The sequence below is a fragment of the Muntiacus reevesi genome, chromosome 3 (genome assembly GCF_963930625.1).
Source record: "Muntiacus reevesi chromosome 3, mMunRee1.1, whole genome shotgun sequence".
NCBI classification, from domain to species: domain Eukaryota; kingdom Metazoa; phylum Chordata; class Mammalia; order Artiodactyla; family Cervidae; genus Muntiacus; species Muntiacus reevesi.
The window spans coordinates 80,458,816-80,485,205 of record NC_089251.1 but is presented as its reverse complement, the minus strand read 5'-3'; the positions used below and the strand labels follow the sequence as shown (position 1 = coordinate 80,485,205).

The following is a 26,390-nucleotide window of genomic DNA, read 5'->3' as shown; positions in this document are numbered from 1 at the left end:
TATGTTCCTTTTCTGTGTTTGCTTTGTACTTTTTAATTGAAACTGGGCATTTAAAATTATATAGCAATTCTGGAAATCAGATTCTCCCTCCTGCTCAGAGTTTGTTATTTTTCGTGTCATTGTTTTTTTTGTTTAGTGACTCTACTGACCTAATTCTGTGAAGTCTGTATCCTTTGTCATATGTGGGCCCTAAAGTCTCTGCTTGACTAGCTTAGTGGGAAGCTAATGACTGTACAGAAATGCCCTTAACTGCCTAGAACCACTAAGTCCCCAGTCTTTGCTGATGGGCCGCGGGTGTGTTGGGGCACGTCGTTCAGCTCCTCCTCTAGCCCTTCAGTTCCTGCTTACACAGAGCCTCAAAGTTAGCCCAAGGATGAGTATCAAGTAGAATGATAATTTTGAAAATCATAAGTGTAAACCATTAATACATTTTCAGTCTGTTATCTATTATTATTCTCAGCCCAGATCATTTGTTCTTTGTGAGCACAGGGATTTTCTGACTTATAAACACATAACATATATAAATACTGAACTTATATGTCTTATAGACCTCACAACCAAAGAGAAAAATAAAAGAGAGCTTTGAGCTTTTTGGAGAATCTGCGGTTTCATAAGGAAAAGAAAAATAAGCTTCCAAAAAGCAGAGATAGTGTTGGGTAGTGTTTTTCAGCTGCTTGTATCAGAATTACTTGGGATGTTTGTTAAAAGTCAGGTTTGTGGCTCCGTCCCAAATCTTTTGATTCAGAGTATCTTTGGTGAGGTCCAGGGTCTGCATGTTAAACTATCTCCCCAGGTGATTCTTGTGTACACTAATGACTGAGAAACTATTTATGAGAAATGATCCTGTAGGTGCCTTCATATCAGGGGCTAACTGACTCATGATATTAACTATGCTCAAATATTAATCTCCCTTTTCAATATCTGATCTTTAAAAAAATTTCACTTTATTATTACATTTACTCGAAGTCTACCAATTAGAGATTATTTGCATCTATGAGAATTTTTTTTTCAACAGCTGCCTGAGTTAAAGGATTAACATTTACTCACAGATCTTTAAAAATTAATCTAATCAGTTTGCATTTATCCAAACAACTGATCACAGTGATTTACAAGGAAAGAACAAAGTTTTGTTTTATTTTAATTTGAAAGGAAGATAGATACTTTTGTTGGATTCAGCAAATTTTAGGGGAAAAATAGGCCTGTGTTAATCTATGCAATAAAAGCATGGATTGGAAGGGAATGTAGGAGAAGTTGCTAGATAAAGTAGTGGGTATTTTCCCCTTTCAAAATATTATGCAAACAACCAGAAAAGGGAGGAAACACATTTCTTTCTTTTTTAAATATCACCCTTTCTCTTAGGACCTTGACTTCAGATCAATAAAATTTGTATTAAGGAATTAACATCAGCTACTCTAGGGCTAGTTAGGCTCTTGTGGGTTGTCTGGAGACCTAATTACCACTTAAACCATCATGTGGAAGGCTCTTTATGGAAAAATGTCTTCTGGTTTACAAATAACACACTTCCTGATGTATTTTTTGATTCAGCCTATTTGAGAGTTTGAGGTTGAATCAGATTTGGATGCATGGAATTTATCTGTGTTAACATTCCAAGCTGATTTCTCCCAATCCTCTGTATACTTTTAGGCCATTTCTCCTTGAGGAGTTTTGTGTTTAATTAACACAAATTCAGTGTTGAAAAAACAATTAAGGGAGTTTAGATTCTTATCAAATTTAATACATTCAAATATAGAAACATGATTTAAAAATTATTTCATGTTTTGGGTTTTTACTGCTTTGACTTGTCTCTATTAATGAGAGTAATCAATAGATTCTTCTCCCTTGTCCCTTCAAGTCAGTTTAGGATGCATTATCCTGCCTTCAGTTTCCAGAATTCTATTACAAATGCACAAACTAGTAGCTTACATTTCTTATTTCCTTCAAGGTATTGCACAGCGATGTACAGCTATCAAGTACCACTTTTCTCAGCCAATCCGCTTACGAAACATCCCTTTCAATTTGACCAAGACAATCCAGCAAGATGAATGGCACCTGCTTCGTGAGTATTTCCGGGAAAGGGTCAGAGAGGAAGCGGTGTCTTTCTGAACAAAAAGCATTCCCACCAGCCCTTTCAGATCTGGACTGAAAGATGCTGTGCTGATCCTGCGTGGGCCTCTGGACCCCACCTGACTTGGGCAGAGACCCAGAGGGTCATCCCACCGTACCGAGGTCACAGCTTGTTTGCAGGTCGGACGTGTGAGAGCCAGGCGTGGGGCTCTGGGAGACAGTGCAGCGAGCTTGTCTGTCCTGGTGGCATCTGCATACAAGCCACATCCTGGGTGTTTCCTTTAGCAAGTCATGGGGTACAAGGCCCTGATCTGGCAACTGTCTCAGTGAGCCCAGGAGATTATACCTTAGGTGCTCTTATTTTTGTTTTGTTTATCCAATATTCATTTTAGTTACCGTTTCTATCTCAGACCTTGGTGTGTCTGTTCAAATATCTTTATGAGTGTATGTTATAATTTTCTCAGAAGATATCTGTTACCTCCACATCTTGATGGCAGGAACTCTTTTGTTACTGTTAGGAAAATGTGAAAGTCTAGAAAGGATTGTGCAATGTGACACCAAAGAAAACTGATATTTACCTGAAAACTATTGATTCACGTTGCCTAGGGATAGATAACCCAGAAAAGCAAAACAAAAACAAAAACAGCTAGGCCTAATTCTTTTTAGTGTTTACCCCACTCAGAGGTTGACATTGTCATTTCCAGTGCAATCAGTGCAAGGACTTCAGTGATCTTGTTTGGTGACCAAAGTCACTACAAAGGCAGAGTTTCATTTTGCAAAGTAAAATCTCTCTGCAGGGCAAAGGCTCTATTTTGAATCTCAAACACATAAATGGAAGCTCTTAAGATTCTGCCCACAGCAGTGGTATAATATTATAAATATTGTGATTGGCACATTTAGAACTTGGAAAGTCCTTGGCTTAAATGTGGTTTATTTCTTAATAAACCTGAAAATTCCTAAAAATTATTTTTGGCTGGCTGATCTTAATGGTCATTTCTCAACAGACCTTAGTTAGAGCCTTATCTCCGTGTTCTTATAATTACTTTTGAGCATGTTTGGGGTTCTTTGCCTTAATCATCTATCCAGAAAGCCACAGAGTCATTGGTTTTAGGTGAGAAAAGATCATTACAGGGTCCTGAAAAAGAACCTTGTCTCTTTGCTCTAAGAGTTTGTACCCTGTCACTGCCCAGCAAGACCATGTTGAGCATTGTCCTCCTAATCTTCTTTGAGGTTCTCATGGAAAGATGCTTTCAGCGGTCTCAGGCATGGCTCTTTCCAGGACAGTCACACTTGGTGATCTGTACCATGTTTAGCAGATAAGCTTAACATGTCTGGTACTAATGCAAATCCCATGTGGATTATATCTGAATCTTGTGTGTGTACGTTTTCATGGCCATAGAAAATAAAACTTGAATCACAGGGAATTTAGGAGGTTGTGAGATTATGGTGGCTGAGCTATGATGACATTGAATGTCTCAAAATGACTTACACTGTAATATTAAACAGCCCCTTTAAATGAACTGTGTCTGTGACCCCTAGCTCTGTGATGTATATACACTTTCCCTTCTAGGCTGCAATGCCCTGATTCAATATAGATGCTCTAAGCTGGAAATAAGAAATTCTTTTGAAAGAAAGGGATGAACCATGTGTGACAAGGCCAAGACTGGAAGCTACCGTAATCCACCCTGTATACACTACCCTGCGTTGCCCAGGAGCCACAGGAACACACAGGGAGGTGGTATCAGCCTGGGCACCTTTGCAGAGCAGCCCGCATTCATGCAGCAGGGCGTGCCTATTGTCTGGGCTCTGTATGCGCATAGGTGTGCATGCTCTACCTTGCCCAGGACTGTTGACTGGTCTCAGGGTCAGCCTTATGTTTGGGATCTATTGCTTTAAGAGGGGTCAGAGAAATTTAGCCACAATTTTTAAAATTATCTTCATTCAAATTAAAAAAAGGAGAGAGGAAAATAGAAAAAGAAAATAACAGGAGGGTGGGCAATCAGAGTTTTCAAAGTGTTCATTGCTCAGTCATGTCTGACTCTTTGCAACCACATGGACTGTAGCCCACCAAGCTTCACCGTCCATGGAATTCTGTAGGCAAGAATAGTGGAACAGGTTACTATTCCCTTCCCCAGAGCATCTTCCTGACACAGGGGTTGAACCTGGCTCTCCTGTATTGTAGGCAGATTCTTTACCATCTGAACCACCAGGGAAGCCCAGTGTACCCAAGTACATGAAGTCAGTCAATCTCTTGGTTATGGCGCAGAAGGTGGGGAGGCGTTGGGCTCCTGGCCCAGTGATCACAACCGTGCTGGTTTTGTGATAGACCAAACTTGGCAGTTGCATATACAGTGGGGTTGGCCATGAAAACAGCTCTTCCTTAACCTGAGTACTTGGATGCTTGGGTTGTAGGACCTGTGTTTAAGGGGAGAGGGCCTTTATGGGCAGATGTCTTATATGTGCATCTTGGGTCCCATTTTAGGTACAACTGCTTTCACTTTCTCAAATCCTTTTTGAAAATAGGCAGGAGGAAATATAGCTGAAAAATAAAATAATTGGCATCCTTGCTGCGCAGGTAAAACCATGTTTCACTGTAGCTGACTTTTTAGACTTTTCCCCCAAAGTCAAATTAATTACAGTCACTGCAGTTGGTGGTGACCCAGGTTTCTGTTCCTCTTTGCAGGATAATAAAGATCCTTTGCAAACCTTCTTCAGTTTGTTCAGTACAACCTTGTTTGTTTGCAAACAAACTCTTAGTTTGTTAAGTAACTCGTTATCTATAACTCTTGCTTGCCTGGTGTCCTCTGGTCTGAGTTCTATTTGGTATGGACTTTTCCATGGATTTAGAGAAGGCAGATGCTGATACCTCAATTGGTTATACCCCATCTGTCCTCTTACTAAATACTTGGGAAGTTTATTTCCTAAATCACCTTGGCCCTGTAGACGCTATGCCTATCCATGCAACTTATTAATTTTCACAATGTATACAGAGCTCTTCATTCTCTCATTTTCAATAACTCTCCTTCTTGTCATTTTGAATGTTTGTATTTGAGATTAGATTTAAGAAGAATCACTGCTGGCTTCCTGGGCATGGCTGTGGCTGTCCTGCTCTGTGGCTGCATTGTGGCCACGGTCAGCTTCTTCTGGGAGGAAAGCCTGACCCAGCACGTGGCTGGACTTCTTTTCCTCATGACAGGTAGGTGGAGCCCCTCTGACACCTTTCCCAGAAAAAGTGAAGGCTATTCTGCAGCATGTAGCTTCACTTTGTTATCTCTCTGTTAATTTTATTTTCACTTGTGAGGAAAGCAACCAAAAGGTTCTTTGGCTTTGGTGGGCAATACAGAATTAAAAGAAAACAGCCATGTTAAAAACACAGGCCTGATTTCTCTATTGTGGTCCATTACAAGATTAGATGGAGATGTCTTGGGTTTAGTCTCTGTCTGAGGCAGATCTGATTTTTCTGTCCCATTCTTTCATCTTGTCCCCCTAGCTCTGACATGGACTCTTAGCAAAAGTGAACCATTGGTTCTCAGGAACCCTCCAGCAGAGGATGATAGCTCAGCACAGTCCACGCCTCTGGGCAAGTCAGCTCAGTCCATCCTTAGTGATGGAGTCACTGGTGTCATTTTTTACGCACAAAAAACATTCATTCATTTTATTCTACAGATATTTTTTGAGGACTTCTTATGGGCCAGGCACAGCTTTACATACTAAAGACACACAGAGATTAAGGCAGATAAAATCCTTCTCCATTTCTGTTGTGGGGAGACACAAATGATCATTTGTGACAGTCATAAAAGCTGTGAGAAGGAGAACCAAGATGGCAAAGGGGACCCTATTCTAAATGGGGAGTGTGCTGCAGGCAGAGGAAGGCCCAATGCCAAGCCCCAAGGAGGGGTGGGTTGATGCTTGTGTTTTGAGCTACAGAGAGACCAGTGTGGCCGGAGAGCAAGGAGGGAAGGGACAGCATCCTGTGAGGCAGAGAAGCAGGCAGTGGCTTGGATTTTAATCCAAGAGTGATGGAATTCACCAGAAGGTTTTAAACCAAGCAGTCACTTTATTTTAAAGCAGGAGGTTGGGTGGGGAGTGTGTGGAGACACAGCTAGTCTTACCGATTAGCAGGTGAAGGACATTGTTGTCTAAGAAGGAGCCAAAAGAGCTGAGCTCAAGGCTGAAATTGACTGAACGTGGCTTTGGGGAAAAAACCTTTCCTCCTGTTTCTTCTCAGGACAGGAGTGTGATAGTGATTAGTGCGTGCCAAGTTAGCAGTCTCACCCGAGTACGCTTAGCATCAGGGTGCTGTTACTCTAGATTGCTGGCACTCTGAATAAGGTTATTTTTGCTTCTCTGTAGTCCTGTTACTCAAGTGAGCATGACTGGGTCTTCTGACACTTCTCACCGTCAGGATCACTTACTCAGGCCGGTGTTAGCTGGAGGCAGCACCCCTCTGTGGTTGGCACTGTCTCTGTCTTTCATGACTGACAGGTAGATGGTCAGCCAGTCAGCCTGCCTAACCCAGTTCTGCCACAGAGGCTCTTCTTTCTAAGTTCTGTGGGTGTGTTTTCTACCCAATGATATGGGGCTGTAACTGGCAGTGAGCTAGAATCTGGATGATCACTGTGAACATTTAGCATTTAGAGCATTTAGAAGTCACCTGGGTCCTGAAAAATTCTTAGCAGAACATCAGCTTTTCCAAATTTGGGGGATTACACAGAGACTGAAGGATTGTAGCCCTGGGAGGCTAAAAATCTTCCCCCCTTTCTTCCCTTCCTTTATTAGCTGAGCCCTCCTTTTTCTAACTCTCGACCTCATAGACATCAAAATACAGATTCACTATCCCCAGCCCTGAAAAGGCCCCACGTTGTATCCTTAGGAAAATGAAAGGAGCTGAGGGTCAGACAAAAGCCTCAGTAGTACTAGTTTTTAAAGGACACTTTTAATGTGGGTAATGCATGAATAATTTAGGATGCTGTTAGATATAAAACAATTGTTGGCATTAAAATAAATCATAGGACCATAAAAGCCAGCCTCAGTAAGCATTTCTTGGGAGGAGGAGGGGCTTGTTTAGTTTTATATGAGAGGAGGTGGGAGTTCAGTCTTGGGTTGGCTCAGAGCAGAGTTAGGAACCGAGTTTCTTGAGCCAGCCCCACCTGCCTCTGCTCAACCCTAAACTGAGTGTGTACCTTTGGGCCAGACTGACTCAGGGCTCAGCAGGATTTATTATTTACAAAGTCCCTGTGCAATTGTTAAACAAGAAAGAACAAGCAGAACAATAGCCACAATAGCAAAACCCCACTGCAACCCCTCTCCAAAATCCCAAACTTGTAAACTTGAAGTTTGATGACCAGTCCCGGAGGATAGACAGACACCACATAACATTGTTTGGCCTTTTTGGTTTTGATTTTGATTGCCCAAACGACATTTTTTTTTTTTTTTGGACTAAAGTGGACTAAAGGGGAAATCCACTTACAAATGTCACCATCTAAAAAATTAGGTCGTTAAAATATTTTCCTTATCCTAAAGAAGTCTTGCCCACATCTTTGTCTCATTAAAACAAAAGAAAACAAAGGGGAGAGAAGTGGCTGTGGCTCTAAAAGGGTAGATAATTCAGGGCATTCTCATGATGGAAATGCCCTGTATCTGGACCATGAAAGTGGTCACATAATCTGCACACATGGTGACATTCCATGGAGCGAAGTGTGCGCACACACAAGGGAGTGTGTATAAAAATGGTGAAATCTGAATCAGGCGGATGGACTGTGTCTTTGTCAGTTTCCTGGTTGTGCTGTTATACTAGGGTCATATAAGACATTCCTGTTGGGGAAATCGAGTGAAGGGTGTGTAGGATCATGCCTACATATATGTTATTTTTAAATTGGGTTATAATTACAATGTTGTATTAGTTTCTGCTCTACAACATGGATCAGTTGTAAGTGTACATATATCTCCTGTTTCTTGAGCCTCCCTCCCACTCATCCCCCACTCATCCTGCTCACCATGTTACTTCTTTCAACTGCATTTGAGTCTCTACAGTTATTTCAGAAGAAAAAGTTTAAAGAAAAAAAGAAGAAAAATGTTTGCAACCTTCATCATTTGGGAAGTATTTTGTTTTCTAGGCTTCTATTGAACATTATACCAAATCCATTCCCGATGTCCCTATATTGTTTTGTGTTCTGTTTTTAATCCATTTTAATAGCTGCATTTTCTTCCATGGAGGGGATTTGCTGTGCTGTACTATGGGATTTAGGGAGGTTTGTTTCCTTTTTGCCACTACAAATAATACCTTTCCATTTCCTTGTAAACACTGAGATAGCTGTGTTAATCCACTGCATGAGATAAATTAGCTATAGGACCTTTGCATGTAGCTGCAGGAGATGAGAGCAAATAAGGGTTAAAAGAATTGATTTTAATTAAGCAGAAATGTCTTCGGCAGTCCTAGTCAGCGTCACTCCCACCGATTTCTGTTGCTAATCTTAGCCTCTTCTAAGGCGCTGGCATCTTCACTCTACCTGAATTTATTAGTCAAACCTTCAGTGAAGATCATCAGTGATGTGACAGTTTGAGATGTTAAAATGGAAACTTGGAAACAATCTCTCCTTCTGCCGTATTGCATACAGACAGCTCTTGATTACCCACATGTGGAACAGCAGGGCTGTAACTGCCACTGCTTATCCTAATTCCCTGGGGGCTCTCAAGCAGTCCTCCAGCTGGGCCAGGGGCACAGGGCCCCAGATAGAGCCTTCTGACTTCACGTCCTCTGAGGTTACACACCCTGTCACCGAGGCATATGCAGAGGACTAAGGAAATGAGACTAATGATCCAGGGTGAGGGGCTGCCCTTGACCAGACAGCACTGTCTTCGGGCACTGCTAGTGAGTATGTGCATCAGCTTCAAATGATGCTTTCATTATATCACCATTGTGATAGAATGATGATTATCATTTGTTAGACATATAAATATCTTCAAAAGTATATTTATTCAATGCAAATATTTTGGGGCCTCCATTCCCCTTCATAGGCTGTGCCAGGAGTGACCACTGCTAACAATACAGGGCTTTTGGGACAGCAGAGAAAGAAGAAACAGTCCAGGCCACCCCAGCCAAGCTCCGGGATGGGTAACACCCACATTAGGAAACCCATTGTTTTGCTTCAATACATTCAATTTTTTTTTTTTTTTTTTAAAAAAAAGGCCTCCTCTGTAGGTATATTGACTTATCTAGGGTATCCATTGATTACTACCTAAAACTATAGGTTCTTAATGCTATATCTGAAACTCTTGGGGCCAGGTGCACTTTGGAATTCAGGATTTAAAAAATATTTTTTTTTTATATTTTTAGAAAGGTAATATAGCGCATGTATTCTGTATTATCTAACACCCTAGGCAGGGTCTAAAATCAAATACATTAACATTTCTGCAGCCAAACATATGAATATTCACACCAGGCAGGATCAATAAGGACTATCAATAGCCATGTGTCACATCAGACCAAGATTTGCTGGTCAATGACATTGCTGCAATCTCTCAGAAGAAGATTGGACGCTTTCTGGGTTTAGTAGTTTCAGACTGTGGACCATGTATTTGATTTTTTCAAGACGTGTCATCTGTCTCTCTTAGTCCTGCCCAGTCATTTAGTTAGGGCAACTTAGCAATGGCTCTTTGAGTAATCTGTGTGAAAGTAGCGTGAGGCATTTTGTGTGTGTGTGTGTGGAATTGCAGAGACCAGAATGATGGGCAGGCCATCTTTTGAAGGAGTGAAAAAAAAAAAAAAAAATCAATGTTTATGCCTTTGGGTGTTGCAGCTATGTTATTTATCAAACAGGCTAACCAGGATGCAGCAACTTCCACTTTCTACTGCCTTTCAAGCACATCAAAGGAGGATGGTCAGAAGAGTGGGCCCAGTTACCCGAATTACACTGTACTGGCTGGCCAGGGGCACTGGGAAGCGTTTAGGGAAGGAAATTAGGTTGATGATCTGTGATGCAGCATACATTCACTTCTTTCCCAATCCGAAACTATCCCTTCCAGTCTTGTAATTCTGTGATATCACCATATCTTCTAATTAAAAATTTTGGCAGAAAACCTTTTAATATTTTATAAGAAAAGTAACTGCTTACAGGGCTCTTCAGAACCAGTAATTATTCACCCTTTTGAGGATGCTACCAGCAATAGCCAGGACAGAGGCTTGGGACTTATAAACTCCTTTCCCTTGGCAGCACCAGCTGGGCTGAAGAGAATCAGTGGTGGTTGCCCCAGGGAGCTCCTGTTGGTCAGGAGAGAGGGGAAAAGGAAGGAAACGTCTAAGAGAAGAGGGAGGAGAGGTGACCTCTCTCCTCGTGGATTTTTAAGAAGGATCATTTGATTTAGAACTTTGAAATGCAAGGCTGGTACCTTATCTTTCCATGTCCTCATCCCATATCTTGCATTAACTAAGTTGCTACTGACAAAAAAGCAAAATTATCTGAAATAACTTGCTATCTAGATAAATCTCACATGCTAAAAGTCGCTTCAGTCATGTCCAACTCTTTGTGACCCCATGGACTGTGACCCGCTAGGCTGCTCTGTCCATGTGATTTTTCCAGGCAAGAATACTGGAGTGGGTTGCCATTTCCTTCTCCAAGGTAAATCTTACAGAGGGCAGTTTGGGATGGATTGGTTCTTAGGTGTGTCGAACTCACTGCATTGCAGAACTCAGTTCTGTTCAGCAGGTTTTGCTGACTCCCATGTCCTCAGTGCTATTAGGCCCCATGTGAAACTAACAGGAAGTCTGGGGTAGGGAGGGGTCTCTACTCCTTTTCCCTGAGATGCGTGCTTGGAAATGAATGGAAAGAACATTTGGGGTTCATGATCGTGTCAGTGTCAAGAAAATGATGGCTGTGACCATCAAGAACCCATTCAACTCAGCTACCTCTGATGATAATCAGAACTGGGTCTGGAACCTAGGAGGGGCTTACAAATAATTCTTTTTTATTTTTGGGCTACACCACACGATCTGTGTCCTTGGCAGTGGGAGTGCAGAGTCCTAACCACTGGACCTCCAGGGAATTCCACTTATAAATAACTCTTGAGCAACTGAGTGAAAGAGAAGAAAAGTGAAAGTCGCTCAATCCTGTCTGACTCTTTGAGGCACCATGGACTATACAGTCCATGCAATTCTCCAGGCCAGAATACTGGAATGGGTAGCCTTTCCCTTCTCCAGCGGATCTTCCCAACCCAGGGATCAAACTGAGTAAATAACTCTTAAAATAGTAAAGTTTTGCTTAGGCCTCTAAAAGGGATAGAAATGTACTTCATACATTGAACACATGCACACCATGTTATTGGCTAGATTATGTGGCCCCCCTCCCATTCATATGTTGAAGTTCTAACCCCTAGAACCTCAGAGTCTGAGTGTATTTAGAGGCAAGGTCTTTAAAGAGGTAATTAAATCTAAATGAGGTCATTAGGGTGGACCCTAATCCAAAGTGAATGGTGTCCTTATAAAAGGAAGGAATTTGGACACAAATAGTTACCTGGGGAAGGATATGTGAAGGCACAGGGAGAAGACCCCCAGCTTTAAGCCAAGGAGAGAGGCCTTGCAAGAAACTCACCCTTCTAGGACCTTGATCTCAGACTTTTAGCCTCCAGAACTGTGATAAAGTAAATTTCTGTTGTTTTAGCCATCCAGTCTGCTGCTGCTTTCTTAAGGCAGCCCAGGCAACTAACACACATGAAGACGACAAGACATGTGTAGGGAACTAAAATAGAATTCAGCAGGGTCAAAACTGACCAAGACTACTAATCTAGCTACACCCAAGATGTTTTCATCCTCTAAACACTTTACCTTAACATCTTTGAAGTTAGAAGGGTTTTTCTTTCCTCTTCTTAAGAGCTCTTCTTAAGATGTATAATACTGCCCAGCCCATGAAGAAGAGCTATGGCGGCTATGTATGTGCAAACTTCCTTAGAGCTGTGAGGGTCCAGAAAGGGGAAATTCCTAGGTATGCTCTTTGGCTTGTCTTTACTTTTCTGTCACTCAGAACCACTTCAAGAGCATCTTGGAGGGAGAAAAAAATGTCCCCAGTAGAGCAGCCTCTGGGGACAGTTGTGGGGAGGGGGAGGAGCAGACACCAGGCATATTTATGGGCTCATGGAATCTCCTCTACCCCATCTCAGCTGAGAGAGTAAAGACAGAAGGAAATAAAGCAGGTTTTCATCAAGGTTTGGTGATGCCCTATTCCAGAAAGAACTTAAGTGGCACAGAAATGTGTATATTTCAAGATAAGATAAATAAAAATAAGGAATACATATAAGACAAAGGAGCAATCAAGTCTGCGAGGCAAGATGGATCCAAGGGTAAGGTCAGTAGCCAAAAAGCATGCCATGAATTTGCCAGTTTTTGCTCCTGGGTGTGGGGCGTGGGTACAAATGTACCTTTTAGGGGAGTTTCAGCTCTCTGGCAACTTGGTGAAAACAAAACAAAACAAAACCTTGTATTAGTGATATCATTCACAGTGTCCATGAGGTAAGCACAAACAAAGTCCCCTGGGCATGACACTCAGGGCAGAGAGAGTTTAAACCCTCAGGTTGTAATCTTTTTCCATTCAGTATGAGCTGGTGTTGTTATGCTAAAATTCATTTCACTCAATAGATGACCAGCCCAAGTTTTGATGCATGAAGCAGGGCTCTTAAAGCTGGTGCACTGGGATAACCCAGAGGGATGGGATGAGGAGGGAGGTGGGAGGGGGCTTCAGGACGGTGGGTGGGGGACACATGTACACCCGTGGCTGATTCATGTCAATGCATGGTGAAAACCATCACTATGTTGTATTATGTGTATTATTTCTAATTGTTGTATGATCATTGTTTATACAATAAAATAAGGAGAAACCCAGGGGAAAAAAGTTCATTTCACTCGAAGCAGTTTTGGGTGATGGCAGGGGAGAGATGCTAATAAAATCGAAGTTTAGTGTAAAATCAAAAAGAGTATGTGCAAAAAGAAAAATTCATGACTCATTCAATTTTTTATTTAGCTGTATAATATTGAGTACGAGATTCACTAGGAAATTTTGGGAAATGGCCTGGCTCTATGCTATATTGTGGAATAATAGAGTCCCTGAAAATTGACACAGCGAGGGACTTCAGAAACCAAGCCCCCATTTTTTTTCCTAGATGAAACTCAGAGAGGTTAGGTAATTTCAAGGTCACACAGTGATTAGTAGTAGAGCTGGGGACCAGAATACATATTACCTTCATCCCAGCCCAGTGCATTTGGACATCAAAGGATGCTTAAGAGTCTTAGTTTGAACTCATACTTTCTGAGGTCATTAAACATATGTTACTCGTAAGAAGCTTCACTTTCAAGCACTCAGCTGTGTGCAGACAGATAAATGCAGATTAGAGTTTGTTCTCCTGTGAGAAGGTTACTGTTCTATTTTTAATATTTTACCTGTTGATACTCTAGAGATCAAATTCTTCTGCCTATTGTCCTATTACCAGCACTCATTAGACGGACCTTGTTACATATAAAACATTGTCTTTGTTTTGCTGCCAGTGAAAACATTCATGTAGATGCAAGAACATTTGCTCTTTATATGGTTTGAAAAAAGCAGAGTAGTATTCTGTTTTTAATTGGACCAATCCTTTATGAAAGACTTATTTCCATCATGATCTTTCTTTAGTGAACTCAAAAAGCAATGTGTTTACCATAATAATTTGGAGCAAGAAGTCAGAAAACAAGATTTTATAAAACATAATCGCTTTAGAGTCTAAAAATAGAATTATACCAAGAGTAGGAGATATCAAATCACCTCAGATCAAGTGTCCTTTTAATTTAGAACATTTCTAAATGTACATTTGGAAAAGGATTCAGGCAATGTGTCCTTATGCGATTTAAGTGCAGGCACATTCTAGCACTTAAAAATGTCATTTCGGGGGAAAAAGGAGGCATTAAGGTGATCTTTATTTCCTCCCAGTTGGTGCCTGTTCTGAGTTTGTTTTCTTCTGGTGTTTCTGATCCCCAAAGCTCTATTAAAAAGGGATGTGGGGATCTGTTAGCTCTCACCCTCTCTTTACAGTTCCAAACCTGTCTCCGAATCCTACGGAGATGCTGCAGAGATCCCTAAGGTTACCAAAGCAATTTTCCAGCAAATGGATATAACCTCCTTTGTACACGGGGATAAACCAAAATACTAAAAAGAGATGTGTAGGACTCAGAACAGAACGAAACATTCTGATACTTGACAGGGTTTTTGTATTTATTACCCACCTTCAGCTCAACAACTGCCTTGTTGCAATCCCACGCCTACCGAAAAGGAGCGTCCTTGGGGGTCCACTGTGGTGAAATAGAAGCATCTACATCCTTGAGTACTAAGAATCCTGTCTTTTGGGCTTTTGCAGCATTTTTATCAGAATGCTGATTTTAGTGTTCTGAAAGGACAATTGTATATAGCATGTTGACATGAAGAAGTTAAATTGTTCATTTTCCTTAGGCCACCCAAATTATCTGCATTCTGAGTGGTTGAATTATAGATCTCCTATATATGATGTCAGCTATTTTACATCGACTCCAGCTTCTTGGATTTAATTTACATTATTTAAAATTTTTTTATCCATTCATTAAAAAAAAAGAAAAGATATTTGATGCCCTAGAATATGCCAAACTCTGTGCCTTAAAAGAAACTTGTAAAAATTAATTTAAGATATTATTCACAGACAACCGGATAAATTTCAAGGATAATGTTAATTGAAAAAGAAAGACTTGGTATGATTGCAGCTCTCTAAAAATGCATCAACTTAGGTACAGAACAAAGGGAAATGAGACTTGGGACTTTCTTGATGGTCCAGTGGTTAAGAATCTGCCTGCCAATGCAGGGGACACAGGTTCAATCCCTAGTCCAGGAAGATCCCACATTCCTTGGAGCCAGTAAACCCGAGCACCACATCTACCAATCTGGCACCCTAGAGCCCAAGCACCACAACTAGGGAGTAGCCCTTGCTTACTGCAATGAGAGAAAGCTTTCACACAGCAAAGAAAATCCAGTGAAGCCAAAAATAAAATAAATAAAAATAATACAAAGGAAATTAAAATTGTTTGTATTAGGGTTGAGTGATTATAGAAGATTTTTTCCTTAAAAATAATCAAAATTTCTAAGTTTTTAAGAGTAAAAAAAATCATATATACATACTGTTTAATTTAGATAATTCTGAATATTTCAAGTTACCAGAATTTTCCCCTATCTGTCTTTTTCACTCCTGTGTCTCCAGAACCTAGCATACAGTCTGGCACATAAAGGTTTTGCCAATGTTTGTTGAATGAAGTAATTCAAGTGAAAGAATTGTGGCTCTTTTATTAATTTGGACTCATCATCTCATCTGTTGATCTGATGTTCACAAAGGCCTGTCTGGCATTTGCCTGTAGCCGGCAAAACTGTAACAGATCACTCTGCTCTCTTTGTATTATTTATAGGAATATTTTGCACCATTTCCCTCTGCACTTACGCTGCCAGCATCTCCTATGATTTGAACCGGCTCCCGAAGCTAATTTATAGCCTGCCTGATGATGTGGAACATGGCTACAGCTGGTCTATCTTTTGTGCCTGGTGCAGTTTAGGCTTTATTGTGGCAGCTGGAGGTCTCTGCATTGCTTACCCATTTATCAGCCGGACCAAGATTGCACATCTAAAGTCTGGCAGGGACTCCACGGTATGACTGTCCACACTCAAGTTCACTCCTTGGTGGCCCCGTCCACGGTGCGGACGACTCTTGAAGGGGACGGAGCGGAGTTTGAGTCAGGATCCCAAGCACAAACACCGTCTTTGACATTCCAGTCTGTTGCCTGCCAGCCCCTTGTGGATGACTGATATCAAATCATGCAAAACCTCCATACTTTTCTAAGGACAAGACTACTGTGGATTCAAGTGCTTTAATGACTATTTATGCTTTGACTGTGAGGAGTAGGGAACAGTGCCATGGAACATTTCTCAGTTTAGAAAGAGAGGAAACTGCAATGGAAAAATTTGTACGATTGCCACTTATTTCAGAAAGTTTGTATATAACAATTACCCGAGAGTCATTTCTATTTGCAAAAGGATTCATAACAAAGCGAGTATAATTTTCTTGTTGTTGTACCATGCTTCTTAAATTTTAATGCCGCACCTTCAGAACTTGTCCTAATGGTGTCTTGTTGTGTCAGCTCCAAATATTTGTGCATTATTCGTTGATGTTTCTTGTCACAGGAAGATTCTTCTGTTGCCTTATTTATTTTTAATTGAAGTCTCTTCTCCATCTTTGTACTGGAATCAAAATCATAAGAGAAACAGACCGACCGTGGAAGAGTTACCCTGTAATACTATGCAGTATTGTTTGAAGTCCTATCTGTTGTTCAACCTGTCCCTTTCTGTTAACCAGATCTCTGCATTAAATGACTGCCTCCTTGTTAATCTGGGTGTGTTTTTCTGTCTTTCAGCCGTGGCAGTAGGTCTCCCTAGCCATTTGGACAGGTGAGAACTCTTGTTTTTAACAGGCTTGTTTCATTTCAATGAGGTTGGTCATTTTTATTTATCCTTTGTGGCTCGCACACACATGCTATTTATAAAAGATATCATTTTTCAAGCTGCTTTTAAAACCTTACTGAAGTATTTTGAGTTTTCTTCTCCCCCTCTTCCTCTCTCTTTGCGTCTGCCTGGTATTTAGCCAGTGATAAGAATTTACAGTTTCTGGCCTTATCCTTGGGCCTCCTAAGCCAATGGGTTTCAACCTTGGCTGCACATTAGATGGCTTCTTAATCATCTTCACTTGTACCTAAACTGGGTCCTGTCTCAGACCAATTACCATAGAATGTCTGCAGCTGGGCCTCAGCTTGAATATTTTTGGAAAAGAAACACCTCAGGTATGAGTGCAGCTGTGATAGAGAGTCACTGTACTGGGTCAGAGCTGTGGTTATCTCCTTAATAGCTAACATTTATTTAGCACGTACTGTGTGCCAATAACTGGACTATGTTTTTTCCAGGTATAATTTCATTCAAATCCTCTCAAAAGTTCTATCAGGTAGTGTTAGGCAGCACCCTACAAGCCTTGTGGATGACCAACCTCAAGACGGAAGAAAGAGCCCAGAGACAGTGACAGAGAGACATCAACAGTTTATTGGACGTGAAATCTTACACACTTGAAGCGAAAAGGTCCTAGAGCAATACCCCTCAGTAGATGGCAGGCAGGCTGTGGCAGTGGTCTTCGCTACCTGGGGGAGAAGGAGGCTACCATTTCTAAGGGAATTGATGTCGGGTTGGCTCATTAGTTACCAGGGAAACAAGAAGCTGAGACACGTTCCCCCATAGCCCCCGCCCCGCAGATTAACAACTGTCATGAGGGTGTTTGTTTCCCTTTAATAAACTAGCAGGCAGAGCCATTCTGGCCTAAGGGGCAGGGGGCAAGCATATTCCCTTGAGTAGGGTGTAGGTACAGAGAAGGCAATGGCGCCCACCCCAGTACTCTCGCCTGGAAAATCCCATGGACGGAGGAGCCTGGTAGGCTGCAGTCCATGGGGTCGCTAAGAGTCGGACACGACTGAGCGACTTCACTTTCACTTTTCACTTTCATGCATTGGAGAAGGAAATGCCACCCCACTCCAGTATCCTTGCCTGGAGAATCCCAGGGACGGGGGAGCCTGGTGGGCTGCCGTCTATGGGGTCGCACAGAGTCAGACACGACTGAAGTGACTTGGCAGCAGCAGCAGCAGGGTGTAGGTAAAGCAGGGATGGGTCAAGCAGAGGATGTGCTGAGAGCAAGAGAAGAACTATCTTGAGTGGCCTGATCATCCAGGTAGGTATTTTTATTCCATTTTACTGATAATGAAGCTGAAGGGCAGACTCAGAGCATTTGCTTCATTTTTTTTTTTTTTTTTAATGTGTGGGTATAGGACAAAATTAAAAGTCTTCCATGGCGTTTCCTTATCTTTTGGAAGGAAGAGTGTGTATGTTCAGTTCCTAAGCCGTGTCCGACTCTATGACACCATGGACTATAGCCCGCCAGGCTCCTCTGTCCATGCGTTTTTCCCAACAAGAGTGCTGGAGCAGGTCGCCATTTCCTCCCCCTGGGGATCATCCCAAACTAGGGATTGAACCTGCATCTCCTGTGTCTTTTGCATTGGTAGGCGGGTTCTTTACCACTGTACCACCTGGGAAGCCCTAAATGGAAGGGTGGGTTTACTAGCAACTTCTATGCCTTTCCTTTTAACTATGGCATTATCTGGTATTCTACACACAACATGTGAGAAAGATGGTCTATAAAAGAGAAAAGATGTTATACCAGAAGTATAGAAGTGTTTCAGATTTTAATTTTATAAAAAATTTTTCTCTCTTCATGATAAAACCTGATTTGGTGATTGTAAAAGGACAGTGATAATCTACTTACCCCTGCCCAAACATCAAACTTGATTTCCAAGTGATGGTGTCCACATATTGTCATGTGAGCCTCTCAGAAGAGATTAGATGATCCCGGTGACCTCATAAGATCTTGCTGAGGCCCGTGGCTATATTCCCCGACAATCTCTTAGGCCTATTTAATAAACCCATCCCTCTGGATGAGATCAGAGATGTATAGAAAGGGACAATTATTTTCATTTATTACTTATGTGGGAAATTTTCAAAGCCGGAGAGCTGTTTCTTTGAAGTTTTCTTTAAAGAGCTCCATAGAAGATGTCAGGACTCTTGAGCATTTATATTCCAACCACCAGAGCAGCGTGTGAGTAAGTGATTTTTGAAGTTTCTGAGAAGCTTCCCAGGGGCTTGAGGTGTGAGTGGAAGAGAGCCTCAGAGTGACAGAAGGTTGAAGGGTTCACATACTAGAAAGATTTGCCCAGAAGCCAGGGGAGTACACTTAGGATTCAAACGTGTGTTGGCAAGAACAGAGCTTCCCTGCCTTTCAGCCAAAGTGAGCTCAGAGCAAGGTTTCTTGCTTTCTATTTACTGTCTCAGAGTGTGAGTAAATGTTGCCAAAGACGGGCATTTGGCTTCCAGTCCTTAGGCTTCTCATAGAGGTGTTTTCTTAATTGTCTTGCAAATGAGGAGTGATTGAAATGGCCACACAGCACTGCATGGGCAGAAGAATTAATTGAGATAATTTGTTGTTCTCATGTTCTCTCTCTCCCACTTGGAGTTGCATGCCTGTAGCTAGGCTACATTTGTGTGTATATATATATATATATATATATTTTTTTTTTTTTTTTTTTTTTCTTTGCCTTGGGTGTTTTTGCAGACCAGAAAGCAGAGGTAGCTGATCTCCTTGAAGAGGGGATGCAGAAGTCCAGAAGGGAGGACAGGCCAGAGGACTGACTTTGTGGGTGAGAAGTGCTCAAGGGCATCCCGGAGACTGGAGAGAGGAAAGGGTGGCAGGCCTGTGATTAGCTGGTTCTGTGCATTTCTTGGAAGGATTTCACCAATGGCTCGGTGAAAGAAACCACCTGCAGTACAGAAGACCAGGTTTGATCCCGGGGTCGGGAAGATACCCTGGAGGAGGAAATGGCAACCCGCTCAAGTATTCTTGCCTGAAAATTCCCACAGATGGAGGAACCTGGCGGAATATAGTCCAGAGGGTCACAAAGAGTCGGACACAACTGAGTGACTAAGCAGAAGCACATGGATTTCTTGAGGTTATCAGGACCTTGGGAAGGATGGCTGTGTGGGTGTCCAGAAATATTGGGGCTCTTAGTACAATGGCTCTCATGCCCCAACCATGGTTTCAGAGCAACAGAATCAATGGACTGGGGGGACCAATCCTTGGAATAATGGACTTCTCCGTGGTGGCCAGTCTGACCCTTGGAAGGTCTGGGGATGTTGGTACAGTTTGTGTGTGTCCCCAGTAATGACTGAGGGCAAATACCCCCTAAACCTGCAAGGAAGGCTTTGAATAAGAAGTAAATAAATTTACAGAACACCCGAGATTGTAGACTAAGATTCAAGTCCATCTGCCATATATAGATAACATTTACCAAAAAAGAGAGCTCTACCCAAAGCCTTGATGAGATAACCATAGGCCCCATGGGCCCCTCCTTTTATCAGTATCAGTTTTGGTTTATTTGCAATGTTAGAACATTGCTGCCCACTCAGAGGAAACCCTATCCCCTCCTTCTTTGAAGCACCATGGACCCTTAATAAGCAAGAGTCCTGGTATACTTCAAAGATTTGTTGAATTCTAAGTGGTTTTCTAGGTACTTGGGGAGCACCAATGAAGCAAAACAGACCAAAATTATTGCCCCTGTGAAGCTTTTTCTAGTAAAATGCACTAAAGTACAAACAAAAAAATCTGTTACCCTTTCAAGCCCCATATTCATGCTAAATCACTTCAGTCATACACAACTCTTATACTGTATACTGTAACTTCAACACTAAATACTGTAACTTGCCACATTCCTCTGTCCATGGGATTCTCTAGATGAGAATACTGGAGTGGGTTGCCATTTTCTCCTCCAGGGGATCCTCCCTACCCAGGAATCAAGCCTGCATCTCTTGGATCTCCTGCATTGGCTGGTGGATTCTTTACCACTAGCACCACCTAGGAAGTCCCTTCAGGCCCCACATGATTCCATAAATCCAGGATTAAAGTAATTCAATCCAGTTATTAAGTAAGTTTCTTTTGAATTATGTTTTCATTGGCTATGTACTTCACTTCATATCATTCTTATTTGAATCTATCCTCAGTAACATGAAAAGTACATTATTAATATTTTTTTTTTTGGGGGGGGGGGGGATGAGTTTGCCTCTTGAAGACTTCCCAGCCTAACTGGATGATAGACTCTTGCAAGGTGTAAACTGTGTCTTGTTTGAGTTTTGTCTCCAGTGTTTAGCTCTGGAACTCAACAGGTGCTTATAAACCTTTGTGGAATAAATGTATGCGTTCAGTCATAAAAACAAACTCTCCTCTTCCCTGGACAGAATTGACTCTGTTAGCACCAATTTTAGGGAACCCATAAAAAATAAATAGTAGTATAACAGGCTAAATGGAATGAGAATATAGCTTGGCAAGCAAGGAAGTCTCATTAGAATAATTAAAAGGACTATTAACCTAAACTAGCCCAGATGTAACTTGAAATGTGTTATGAACTAAGTACCATGGGACATTTATTTGATGGTTCAAACAGTACTACATTAGTAACTTCAGTATGGTTCTACACCTCATTTTAAAGTTTTCCATTTATGTGCTGATACGTTTCAAATCTCTAATTGGAATTCTGAAAGGAATGCTTCAAAAATGATTTCCTTTGAATGTAAATAGCTATATGGACCAAGAACCCTTTTAAATTGCATTATTTGAATTTCCCTGGGGCCCTGTCATTTGACCGGAAGTTCTCCTTGCTGTAGGACAACCACAAATGCCTGAAGATGCTCAGGTCACCCCACTGAGTACTGGGAACGTGGCTATCCAGTATATTTCCTCTTTATATACAACCTATATTTTGCCATCCTTCAAAAGCAAGATTTCTAATTGTTCTAAAACCTAATAGAATATGTCTTCTTATAGCATCTGTAAGAGGAAAACAAATTGGTTGGCTATAAAATAAAATACTTTTCTGTCTTATTTCCTATTTTTTCCTCTGTCAGCATGTACTGTACTGTAGAATATTGACTGCTATGTGCCAGGCCTTGGGCTGCACATGGACTTTTGTCAGGGTCTGTCTGCAGACAAGAAATGAGGGAGGACCATTGACTGGAAGAGTGAGAGCAAGGGGCAGTGGTGTAGGCGAGACTTCCAAGATGGGCAGGGCCTTCCTGGTCACCATAAGGAGACTAGGTTTTATTCTGGCTTTGAAAAGCAATGAAAGTCTTTAATGAAGGACAACAGTGGGATTTGATTTCTGTTTTACAATGTCAGTGTTGTTGCTGGATGGAGAATGGATTGGAAGGAGGCAAGACTTGAGTAGAGAAGCCCGTTGAGAAGAGGGGTTGTTGCTGGAGCCCTGGAGATGTGATGGTGGGTACGAATATGACGAGGAAGATAGAAGTGGGGAGATATACTTTATAGGTGGAATTGCCAAGGCACACTGGTAAGGTAGATGGAGAGGGGGAAAAGAGGGGACATGATCAAGGATGACAACTAAGTAATTTTTGGTTGTTCAGTTGCTAAGTTGTGTCTGACTCTTTGTGACCCCATGAACTGCAGCACACCAGGCTTCCCCATCCTTCACTATCTCCCGGAGTTTGCTCAAACTATGTCCATTGAGTCAGTGATGCCATCCAGCCATCTCATCCTCTGTTATCCCCTTCTCCTCTTGCCCTCAATCTTTCCCAGCATCAGGGTCTTTTCCAATGAGTCAGCTCTTCACCTCAGGTGGCCAAAGTATTGGAGCCTCAGCTTCAGCACTTCCAATGAATACTTAGGGTTGATTTCCTTTAGGATTGACTGCTTTGATCTCCTTACTGTCCAAAGGACTCTGAAGAGTCTTCTCTAGCACCACAGTTCAAAAGCATCAATTCTTTGGCACTCAGCCTTCTTTATGGTCCAACTCACACATCAGTACATGACTACTGGAAAAACCATAACTTAGACTATTATGAACCTTTGTTGGCAAAGTGATGTCTCTGCTTTTTAATACACTGTCTAGGATTGTCATAGCCTTTCTTCCAAGGAGCAAGCATCTTTTAATTTTGTGGCTGCAGTCACCATCCACAGCAATTTTGGAGCCCAAGAAAATAGGTTATTTACTAAGGAGATGATGGTTCTTACATAAAAAAGGCATATAGTAATTTGAAAAAAGAAAACAATACAAAGTTTTATGGCAAACACAGTGTCACCTAGGATGGCCCCTGGGTTAAGATAAATCCTTAACTGAGTGGAGCCCAGGATTGAAAAGCTGTAGTTGACAATGTGTTCTAGTGACTGCAACGTGCCTTCTCTCTAATTGATCCAATGGCTAGCCTCGTCCTCTTTGGTTTATAGTTGTTCTCCAGAAGCTGCTTATACCAGTGTTGGCAAATAGGATTCAGTCTGAGTGTGAACTTGATCAATTACTGGTGATTGGGAAGATTACAGTCCAGCAAGAGAGGAAAGGATGTAGTGATTGTAAGTGAATGGGGAAGGCAGATGTCACGCCCTCGCCACCCCTAGCTTAAATTCTACCTGACAGACTATTGGCCTGCTTTCATTAAGTCTCCGTCATGTCTGAGGGCTGGCATTACTGACATTCACCAAATGCACAGACCACTACCCCATCATCTGCTCGTTCTGGATGGCCAAGTCTCAGATGATGCCACCACTTTGAGAGCGTGGGTTGTGAGTATAGAGAACTGTACTCTCAAGCTATTTAGGAAACATTCTAAATCTACACAGGCCCCTAGAGGTAAATCCCCTCAATACTGCGTAGATGTGGAATGACATCCTCTGGGAATTCTGGAAAGTGCATGGAAGCTTTGCTGGAGTGGGGGTTCATGAAGGCTCCACTAGATCCTGGCAAGGAGGGCCTGGGACCCCACTGATAGTGCCCCCAGAACACAAGAGATCCCTCAGAAATCATAGACAGATGTCAGGCTCTGGATGTTTAGTTCTTGAATTATAAAACACCATTTTTTTTATCCTCCTGGCTTTGCCTGTCAATCAAGTTGACCGTGATGAGACCTCAGTACTTGCTTTGGGAATTGGGCCATGCTGGAACCTAACTTCACTGGCTGTGGCTTCAGTGGGCTTCAAACTCATTCCCCACACATGAAACACATCATAGCTCACCACACCGGTGGAAGCTGTTAAGCACTGGGCTGCAAAAGGGACCCAGACAGCTGCATCAATTGTTGAGGTTTTCTCATTTCTCCCTAAGCCCTAGTTTCCATTTGTTAGTTCTGGACTCTCTTAGGTGCTCAAAGAAAAACACTTCCCATTTTCAAAGCACTTGAATTTAAGAGGCAGGTGCTGGAATTTTATCCCTGTCAATTTCCAGGTCTCCTTCATTCTTGTAAATGTTAGATATAAATGAGAAGTGGAAAAGAAAGCTCTGATTTTTAAGTCCTCTCCAGTTCTGTCTCTTGACATTGATGAGATGCTGAAGGGATGGACTGAGTTTTCTTAGGGACTGTTCCAGGCCATGTTCCTTACAAACATTCAGTTCAGTTGCTCAGTCATGTCCAACTCTTCGCGACAGAATGGACTGCAGAATGCCAGGCTTCCCTGTCCATCACCAGCTCCCAGAGCTTGCTCAAACTCATGTCCATTGAGTCGGTGATGCCATCCAACCATCTCATCATCTGTTATCCCCTTCTCATCCTGCCTTCAGTCTTTCCCAGCATCAGAGTCTTTTCCAATGAGTCAGTTCTTCACATCAAATGGCCAAAGTATTGGAGTTTCAGCTTCAGCATCAGTCCTTCCAATGAATATTCAGGACTGATTTCCTTTAGGATGGACTGGTTGGATCTCCTTGCAGTCCAAGGGACTCTCAAGAGTCTTCTCCAACACCTCAGTTCTAAAACAGCAATTCCTCAGCACTCAGCTTTCTTTACAGTTCAACTCTCACATCCATACATGACTAGTGGAAAAACCATAGCTTTGACTAGACAAACCTTTGTTGGCAAAGTAATGTCTCTGCTTTTTAATATGCTGTCTAGGTTTGTCGTAGCTTTTCTTCTAAGGAGCAAGTGTCTTTTAATTTCATGGCTGCAGTCACCATCAGCAGTGATTTTGGAGCCCCCAAAATAAAGTCTGTCCCTCTTTCCACTGTTTCCCCATCTATCTGCCATGAAGTGATGGGATCAGATACTATGATCTTAGTTTTCTGAATGTTGAGTTTTAAGCCAACTTTTTCACTCTCCTCTTTTACTTTCATTACTTTCATAAGTTCTTCTTCACTTTCTGCCATAAGGGTGGGGTCACCTGCATATCAGAGGTTATCGATATTCCTCCCAGCAGTCTTGACTCCAGCTTGTGCTTCATCCAGCCCAGCATTTCTCATGATGTACTCTGACATATAAGTTAAATAAGCGGGGTGACATTTGCAGCCTTGACATACTCCTTTCCGATTTGGAAACAGTCTGTTGTTCCACGTCCAGTTCTGTTTCTTTTTGACGTGCATACAGATTTCTCAGGAGGCAGGTCGGGTGGTCTGGTTTTCCCATCTCTTGAAGAATTTTCCGGTTTGTCATGATCCACACAAGTCAAAGGCTTTGGTGTAGTCAGTGAAGCAGAAGTAGATGTTTTTCTGGAATTCTCTTGCTTTTTCAATGATCCAACAGATGTTGGCAATTTAATCTCCGATTCCTCTGCCTTTTCTAAATCCAACTTGAACATCTGGAAGTTCACGATTCACATACTGTTGAAACCTGGCTTGGAGAATTTTGAGCATTACTAGCGTGTGAGATGAGTGCAATTGTGCAGTAGTTTGATCATTCTTTGACATTGCCTTTCTTTGGGATTGGAATGAAAACTGACCTTTTCCAGTCCTGTGGCCACTGCTGAGTTTTCCAAATTTGCTGGCATATTGAGTGCAGCACTTTCACAGCATCATCTTTTAGAATTTGAAACTTGAAGTCCACAACCTCCACTAGCTTTGTTTGTAGTGATGCTTCTTAAGGCCCACTTGACTTCACATTCCAGGATGTCTGGCTCTAGGTGAGTGATCACACCATCATGGTTATCTGGGTCATGATCTTTTTTGTACAGTTCTTCTGTGTATTCATGCCACCTCTTCATAATATCTTCTGCTTCTGTTAGGTCCATACCATTTCTGCCCTTTATTGTACCCATCTTTGCATGAAATGTTCCCTTGGCATCTCTAATTTTCTTGAAGAGATCTCTAGTCTTTCCCATTCTACCATTTTCCTCTATTTCTTTGCATTGATCACTGAGGAGGGCTTTCTTATCTCTCCTCACTATTCTTTGGAACTCTGCATTCAAATGGGAATATCTTTCCTTTTCTCCTTTGCCTTTCACTTCTCTTCTTTTCTCAGCTATTTGTAAGGCCTCCTCAGACAACCATTTTTCCTTTTTGCATTTCTTTTTCTTGGGGATGGTTCTGATCCCTGCCTCCTGTACAATGTCACAAACCTCCATCCGTAGTTCTTCAGCCACTCTGTCTATCAGATCAAACCCCTTGAATCTATTTCTCACTTCCACTGTATAATCATAAGGGATTTGATTTAGGTCATACCTGAATGGTCTGGTGGTTTTCCCTACTTTCTTCAATTTAAGTCTGAATTTGCCAATAAAGAGTGCATGATCTGAGTAAGCTCTTGGTCTTGTTTTTGCTGACTGTATAGAGCTTCTCCATCTTTGGCTGCAAAGAATATGCTGCTGCTGCTAAGTCGCTGCAGTCGTGTCTGACTCTGGGTGACCCTATGGACAGCAACCCACCAGGCTCCTCTGTCCATGGGATTCTC

At 41.9% G+C, this 26,390-nt stretch overlaps 1 protein-coding gene across 3 annotated transcripts in view; it reads left to right on the top strand.

Annotated features, from left to right (window-relative positions):
• The window catches only part of TMEM178A (transmembrane protein 178A), a 56,922-nt gene extending 40,441 nt beyond the window's left edge, over nucleotides 1-16,481 (top strand). For all 3 annotated transcript variants that reach the window (XM_065929396.1, XM_065929394.1, XM_065929395.1), the window contains exons 2-4: nucleotides 1,943-2,056; nucleotides 5,123-5,260; nucleotides 15,509-16,481. In XM_065929396.1, coding sequence (XP_065785468.1) covers nucleotides 5,155-5,260; nucleotides 15,509-15,750 — 348 coding nt within the window. In that variant the 5' untranslated portion in view covers nucleotides 1,943-2,056; nucleotides 5,123-5,154 and the 3' untranslated portion in view covers nucleotides 15,751-16,481. The remainder of the gene's footprint in view (nucleotides 1-1,942; nucleotides 2,057-5,122; nucleotides 5,261-15,508) is intronic.
• Nucleotides 16,482-26,390: the final 9,909 nt, after the last annotated feature.